This window comes from Hesperophylax consimilis, chromosome 1, assembly GCF_061612785.1.
Source record: "Hesperophylax consimilis isolate HC1 chromosome 1, BYU_Hcon_1.0, whole genome shotgun sequence".
NCBI lineage: Eukaryota > Metazoa > Arthropoda > Insecta > Trichoptera > Limnephilidae > Hesperophylax > Hesperophylax consimilis.
In genome coordinates, this window is record NC_142836.1 from 34,973,414 (window position 1) to 34,981,341 (window position 7,928).

The 7,928-nt window shown below is 33.8% G+C and overlaps 2 protein-coding genes across 2 annotated transcripts; both read right to left on the reverse strand.

The window, feature by feature from the left end:
* Positions 1 to 2,469: 2,469 nt before the first annotated feature.
* On the reverse strand, positions 2,470 to 3,869 carry LOC149426746 (larval cuticle protein 1-like). The gene is made up of 3 exons (XM_089638368.1): positions 3,820 to 3,869; positions 3,566 to 3,684; positions 2,470 to 3,289 (listed from the first exon to the last, which is right to left on the reverse strand). The coding sequence occupies exons 1-3, from the start codon at positions 3,826 to 3,828 to the stop codon at positions 3,079 to 3,081; spliced, it is 339 nt and encodes a 112-aa protein (XP_089494494.1). The 5' UTR covers positions 3,829 to 3,869; the 3' UTR covers positions 2,470 to 3,078.
* A 2,937-nt stretch (positions 3,870 to 6,806) lies between these two features.
* On the reverse strand, positions 6,807 to 7,928 carry LOC149426747 (larval cuticle protein 1-like). Its single transcript, XM_089638382.1, has 3 exons — positions 7,851 to 7,928; positions 7,597 to 7,715; positions 6,807 to 7,177 (listed from the first exon to the last, which is right to left on the reverse strand). The coding sequence occupies exons 1-3, from the start codon at positions 7,857 to 7,859 to the stop codon at positions 6,967 to 6,969; spliced, it is 339 nt and encodes a 112-aa protein (XP_089494508.1). The 5' UTR covers positions 7,860 to 7,928; the 3' UTR covers positions 6,807 to 6,966.

Genomic DNA, 7,928 nt, shown 5'->3' on the forward strand with positions numbered 1-7,928 from the left:
ATGAAACGTCAAAAAGCGAGTTAGCAGTAACGTTAAATAAGATTTTTCTAATAAAATGTGTTTTTTTTCGTTATTATTTTCAGTAAGTACTAAGACAAAAAAACGTAATTTGAGTAATTTTTAATCGTAATCTTTTATTATGTTTGATTCAAAAATATATATTTTTTTTTTGTAACAATACATTCAGTTTTAAAACATATTTTACCACTTATTCAAAACAGTTTTTAGTGTTCGGATACGTTCAGAAATATTCCATTTATTTTGATTTCATTACGAAAAGGAAATACACACAAATTCTCCGACTTTCTGACAACGTCTTTAAGAAATGCCAAATAATATGCTATAGGCTTGAAGGGTTAAAAGGTCGTCGCGGGCGGGGCGGGGTGAAGCGGGGAGGCGGGGAGCGGCGTGTAATAATGAAAACACTCACTCCCATCTCTCATCACAATCATTCTGGAACATCGCAGCAGCCAATCTTAGTATTTCCTCACGTAGGTAAATTGTACATATGTATTACATTTCTTTACTTATGGTGCAAGAAAAATGGTTTCTTAATCTTAACCTCGGTTCATATATCTGAGAAACTTTTAATTGTTGATGTTATAAAATGTCAAATTAAATGGGTCTTCTCAGATGACAGCTGAATTAAAGTTATAACCTAGTATTATGAAGAGCATTTCCACAAACAAAAATATCTACGCCAAACGTTTCTTTTTAAATTTATTTGATTCTTATTCTCTATATAGTGTAACTATATGGCTAATTAAGAATTTCGATAATCAATATATTTACCTGATGTATTAAAACCGCCTAGATTACAAGGCCGGGTCACTCATTCAAAGCAGCCTCCTGAATTGTATGGGATTTTACAAACAAATTCGTTTTGTTTTTTTTTTTTTATTCTTATTTTTTAAAACATCTTAAAATGTTTTAGTTAATTTAAAAAAAAAACATTTTTTGGAGGTTCCCATACAAGTTAGGAAGCTGATTTGATTCAGTGTCTCGGCCTTGTGATCCAAGAGGTTTTGGCTGTATGCCTAAGAAAATGATAAATTTATATTATATAAATATATAAATATTTAAATACCTACATCTACATAAATGTGAAATAACAAGCTAGGTATATAGTTTAAAATTTTTTTTTATAAATCAATGTATCTTTTCAGCAGGCCCCCAGTTATATTAAAAACTCTATTTCCGATTTCAAACCAAATTATTTGCATAGGTTTTTATTACTTATGCTTTTTTGTATAGACTTGTTGGGATTAAATTTAAAAAAAATATTTGCGATCATTTATATTCATTTTTAAGTGCAGATAGGTACTTCAAAAAATAAAACAAACTTTTTTTTTTTGATGTTTTTTAGAAAAAAATATATTTTAGAACAAAGATTTAAGGGATATTTTGCTGAAAACTTTTTGTTTTTAAATACGTAGATATTTTTATAAGCAGTAATTATTAGCCTGAAACACTCATCCACATTGAAAAATCTCCTGATAAAAGAGACATGACGCCAACGGGACATGAACCCGTGTCCTTTTGATTTCCGGTCGACAGCTCTGACCATTGAGCTATGGCGGCTTATCTCTTATCCGCGAAATAATTCAATATATACTAGTGTTTCATTCAACAATTACTGCTTCTTCTTCTTCTTTCGTATGGTGGGGGGTCAGAGGGGGACATCTAGATCTGCGAGCCATTTTAGGGCCTCAGGCGTCGCCATATGAACCTCATTAATCCCGCCGGGGAATGAATTGAGCGGGCATTCGTTGACCACATGTTCATGAAAACTTGAGTGGCAAACGGCCAACGTGGGAAATGCCCATCTCATACAGGACCCCACCGAGAGACAGCCTGGGTTCTCACTGCCTCGCAAAACCTGGTCCGCCATCAATAGGTTAAGGTGCTCCCATAGCCGCTGTGCCCACATGATGCACAGATGGGGCCTTAAAGAGTCGGCGATGTGTGAATGTGGTGCGGTGCAGACTACCGAACAATTACTGCTTATTGCATTTTTTCACCTGAAAACAACCAACTTTATTTTATATGACCGTCCCGTTGGCGTCATGTATCTTTTATCAGGAGATTTTTCAATGTGGATGAGTGTTTCAGGCTAATAATTATTGCTTATAAAAATAATTGTTACCCTTTGTGCTATGCATAAAAAATCTTGTGTTAAACATTAGTTTACCAAAAAAAATAATAACGTAGATATTTCTTCTTTGTAAAAAATCGCTCTTTTCGACTACTTTTTAAATATATATATCTTTTCATTATTGCATTGAGTTATCTTAGTATTCATCATGTGTAATAGTTAATTGAATGTGCATTTAAAGATAATTGATTCATTTATTTATTTATTCATTTATTTAACGCAAATATTAATAATAATAAAATATTGACCCTGAGTGATTATTTACAAACTGTTTACAAAGTGTCCACGAAAAAAAAGAGTTTTGCTGTCGTGAAAAAGTTCTTCTGTTGTTCAGTTCACATAAAAAGTGAATCTTGTGCAATTGCACTTAATTGAGTGTAGTTTTGTTCTTTTATTTTTTATCTACGAGAAAAGCAAAACGCATTTGTCTAAAAAATAAAATTACAACTTGTTGTAAGTATAACGATTCCCAGCGTTATTTATTAATTAGTAGTTTTAGGTAAAGTTACATAATATAGACTGTAACATTGATGTTTTGGCAGTCCTTATTAAAACCACAAATATTCCAGGAAAAAAACCTCTCTTAAAAAATTTCAATTTTATTCCATTAACACTCTTAGTTATTTCCATCTTCCTGAAAAACGTAATTAATGCATACGTGGCGTTTTTGTGCCGAACCTGTTTTTATAATATGTGACGAGCATACAAGTGCACAGTAGGTAAGATAAACAGGTAAATATGTGAAAATACATTAAAAAGAATTGTATTACTTTTGGTAGGCTTTTATTATGCATATTTTAAATTTAAATAAATATTTTAGTATCAACCACGATTCGTGAGACGAATTTAGAAAAGTGATTTTAAAGCAATTTAATTTCCATGTTGAAATCGGTTGTAATCATTTTCAAGAGGGGTTACAATCCTTAGACTACAGGAGCAACGGGAATGTGTGCTCCCTCGGCGTGGAAACCTGTCTCGTCAGCGAAGAAGGTGACGGTGATGGGGTTGCCTTCGGGGTCGACATAGGAGTAAGATCCCTTTACAACGATCACTTGTTCATCCTTGCCTTCCTCGTTCTTCACTGCCCTCAGCTCTCCGACCTCTTCGCGGGTAATCTTGTTCTCGGTTTCGAATCTGTAGTAGAAAAAAACCCATGATACAGCGTTACCTTATTATGGTAACCTAGTGAATGTTACATCAGTCTGAATGTAGAGTGTACTGAAAAGGTATAATAGTACTAGGATGGACGTAAAGCATGGGTAAAGCACCCAGTGATGCATTAATTTTCACATTGTGTTTATAAATATGTACAGGGTTAACGTATTAAATAAAAAAAATGAACAAAAACAGTTGGTAAAGTATATCAGTTTGGCCGAAATTATTCATATTGTTATAATGTAATCAACTCACCCGAATTTGTAGCCACCTTCGGGCTGGATGTCGAAGTCAGACCTGAGGATCTTGATAGGCTCCTCTGGCACAGGACTGGATGCGACCAGGGCACATGCCGCTAGGATGAAGAAGATTGCCTATAAAGAAAAAAAGGCAAAAAATATTGTGTTGCACTCAAACCACTAACACGGCGACAGCGACCACTGATATGCAAAATGAAACATTTTCAAATGATTTAAACTTGTTTACGGAAATAGTGTCTTCGTCCTTACCAATTGCATGGTGAATAATTTGTTAATTGACGGGAACTGTACGAAGGACTGGTAAGTACTGATGATATGTTCATGCGGAACTCACTTTTATACGTACAAAGTCTCTTCACTTTGTTTTTACAATATTGCTAAACCAGTCATCTTCGCGGATCGGAGTGGTCATCTTCAGATTACACTTGTACAGAAAAACAGTTTTTCATTGAGCGTTGTTGATTGAATACCTGCTTACTCGTAGTATGAGATAAATTAACATTTAATTACTTTGCGGATATGGCACTTTTATTTTTGTTTATTGTTGATGATCATTATTTACGAAAACTGAAAGTATGGTAACCTGACGGCATGTCCCGTTTTGAACGGGACCGTCCCGTTTTCTGTACTCTTTTCCATTGTCCCCGTGGAGAGCTTCGGTACACCAAAATGTGCCGTTTTCGTTTGTTTGGTTAGTTTGTTAGAGATTTGATCTAAAATAAAAATTCAAAATATTATTTTTACTTTGTTAGTTCTAGTAATAATAACGGAGATGTTTGTTAAATATGAAGTCTGTTGTTTTTAAAATGGATTTTTTTTTCTGAAAAGTAACAGAACTACTGTGCAAATATTTTAATGTTTTTAGTAAATAGGTTAATGCAATATTAAAAAAAAAATCGTATAGACATTTACGTAAAAAGACAAATAGGCTTATATTCGACCTTGGAAATTTTAATTCATTGGACTGTTTGTAGCAATCAAGCGGAGCGACCATTTGGCTATAAATTATCTGCATCTATTTACCTACGTGGTCTCGTGCGACTTATGCAAAAAGTGCTCCCACGAGTAATCTGTAAGCATTTTATTTTACTACTATTTTCGCCCTAATCGGCTTGTACATGAAATTTAATATTTTGTTAAAATATGCAAGTATAACAAAATAAATATAATTGTAGTGCTCATAGAAAAACAGCATACATGCACCTATTTTACAATTTTGTACAAAATTAGCAAAATATTATAAATATGATTGAATAAAGTTAGTTATTGGCAAATAGCATCAAAAGTCTCTGAAAATGACAAAATTGTCAACACCAAATATATCAATACGTTCGCAACGTTTGTTTACAAGGTGAAGGATTTTAGGAAATCATGAATAAATAGAGTAATTAGTGTTGAGGTTATTGTTAAATTTAACGCCTCAGGCTAATTTGTCCGGTTTTGGGAACAGACAGCTTTTACCCGTCGATTCGATTTGTTCGCATTTCGGAACAGCTCATATGGTCTCATGGAAATCGTTGTGTCTCCCTTTCCGTCATATTTTTGAAATATGAACTAAACGGTGGTATAAAGCGAAAATACCAAGCTTTAGTTTAACTAATGTCTATAAAGATTTGTCTGAAAAAAAACTATTTTTCTTAAAATTTTTTCGGTCAGTGCTTAGGCGAAAAAAACGTTAAGTTTTTTTGTGTTAAAAATTATTCGTTTTTTGTAATACATTATATCACCTCTCAAAAAAATTTTTTAGTTTTCGGATACGTTCAGAAATATTCCATTTATTTGGATTTTTTTTGTGAAAAGGAAATAAATACAAATTCTACAACTTTCTGACAGTACCTTTAAGAAATATTAAACAATACGCTAGAGGCTTGAAGGGTTAAAAGTATTTTTACTACGAGTTTGCCTGGCAGGTACATTAATCAAAGCTAATAATTGATTATTTGAACTGTCAAAATGATGTCTGCCAATTTTAGTTTTTGCATTTAATCAGCGTAAATTTAAATATCGTTTTAATCACAAAATAATAGATTTGGATGACGGCATTGGATATATTTTGACGATCATATGATTTGCAGGTTAAATGCAGATGCAGTGGGCGAGGGGTGGTGCGGGCGGCGGGGGGTGGCGCGGTGCGGCCTGTCGGAATAATGAAAACAGCCACTCCGATCTCTATCACAATCATTCTGGAACAATCTTTGTGTTTCTTCATATGGGTAAGTTGTGCACAGGTATTACTTTTCGTTAATTATGGTGCAAGAAAAATTGCTTCTAAATCTTAACCTCGGATCAAATATCTGAGAAACTTTTGATTGTTGATGTTATAAAATGTCAAATTAAATTTTACTCAGCTGGCAGCTGAGTAAAACTTATAAGCGGGCATGAGGAAGGGCGTTTTTATTTATTTTAGCATTATGTTTAAAATTTCTATTTGAGGACATTTATTATGTTTTTTTAGGTGCAGGTAGGTACTTCTAAAATATACTATTTTTTATAAAAAAAGTATATTTTATAAGCCAAATGTAAGGGATATGTTTGGCTTTGTGAAAACTTTTTGTTTTTGAAGTCTGTAGATTTATGCATTTTTTTTTGAAAAAGCATTTCTTTTCATTAATAAATTGAGTTTTATTAATATTCTTCATGTCTAGAAAAATAAAAAAGCAACTTGTTGTAAATATAAAGGATCCTGGCGTTATTGATAATAATGTTTTAGGTAAAGTTACATTATATAAACTCTAACATTGATGTTTTGGCAGTCCGTATAAAAACATAAATATTCTAATCAAAAATATCGGCGCAATAATTTCACTTTTCATATTCCATCAACACCAAAGATATTAGAAGAACGAGATATGCTATGTTGGCCGCCGGACCGTAGGCGGAGTACTACCTAATTAGGGTACTTTGAACGGTATCGGGACGTGTACGCACAGAAATCTGTTCTATGTATTAGTGCGGATACCTTAGCGGAAGCGAAGGTGTGCAGTAGTATTGGTGAACAAAACCGGCGACACTGGGCAAAACAATTCCACACAGTATGAACTGCTCATAGCACATCTCGTTCTTATAATATCTTTGATCAACACTGTTAGTTATGTACATTTTTCTGAAAAACGTAATTTATGCATAAGTGACGTTTTTGTGCTGAGGCTCACGAACTGTTTTTGTAATATGTGACGAACGTACAAGTACACAGTAGGTTAGAAAAACAGGTAAATAGATGAAAAATATTATAAGAATTGTGTACTTTTAATAGGCTTTTATTATGAATAATTATAATATAAATAAATATTTCAGTTTCAACAGCGATTCGTGAGACAAATTTAGATAATTGATTTTAAAGCACTTTAATTTCCATGTTGAAATCGGTTGTAATCATTCTCAAGGGGGGTCAAGTCCTCAGACAACAGGAGCAACGGGGATGTGAGCTCCCTCGGCGTGGAAGCCTGTCTCGTCAGCGAAGAAGGTGACGGTGATGGGGTTGCCTTCGGGGTCGACATAGGAGTAAGATCCCTTTACAACGATCACTTGTTCATCCTTGCCTTCCTCGTTCTTCACTGCCCTCAGCTCTCCGACCTCTTCGCGGGTAATCTTGTTCTCGGTTTCGAATCTGTAGTAGAAAAAAAACCATGATACAGCGTTACCTTATTATGGTAACCTAGTGAATGTTACATCAGTCTGAATGTAGAGTGTACTGAAAAGGTATACCTAATAGTACTAGGATGCACGTAAATCATGGGTAAAGCACCCAGTGAGGCATTAATTTTCACAATATGTTTTAATCTTTTAAATTTTTATCTTTTTTTAATATTTTTTATGTGAAAAGTTGCCATCGACAAACTACTGAAAAGTAGTTTATTGGAACTTTTCTATTTTTTTTCTGTATTTTATTTTATTATTTACTATATTTTTGTCTTGCTTTCTTTAAATAAATAAAAAAAACATGTACAGGGTATTAAATAAAAACTGTTGGTAAAGTATTTCAGTATGGCCGAAATTATTCATATTGTTATAATGTGATCAACTCACCCGAATTTGTAGCCACCTTCGGGCTGGATGTCGAAGTCAGACCTGAGGATCTTGATAGGCTCCTCTGGAACAGGACTGGATGCAACCAGGGCACATGCCGCTAAGATGAAGAAGATTGCCTATAAAGAAAAAAAGGCAAAAAATATTGTGTTGCACTCAAACCACTAACACGGCGACAGCGACCACTGATATGCAAAATGAAACATTTTCAAATGATTTAAACTTGTTTACGGAAATAGTGTCGTCGTCCTTACCAATTGCATGGTGAATAATTTGTTAAATCGACGGGAACTGTACGAAGAACTGGTAAGTACTGATGATATGTTGATGTG

Excerpts from the sequence above, each read along its gene's own strand:
- LOC149426746 (XM_089638368.1), bottom strand. Across the intron at positions 3,290-3,565 it reads GAAGGTGGCTACAAATTCGG|ATTCGAAACCGAGAACAAGA; the intron begins GTGAGTTGATTA and ends TTTCTACTACAG.
- LOC149426747 (XM_089638382.1), bottom strand. Across the intron at positions 7,178-7,596 it reads GAAGGTGGCTACAAATTCGG|ATTCGAAACCGAGAACAAGA; the intron begins GTGAGTTGATCA and ends TTTCTACTACAG.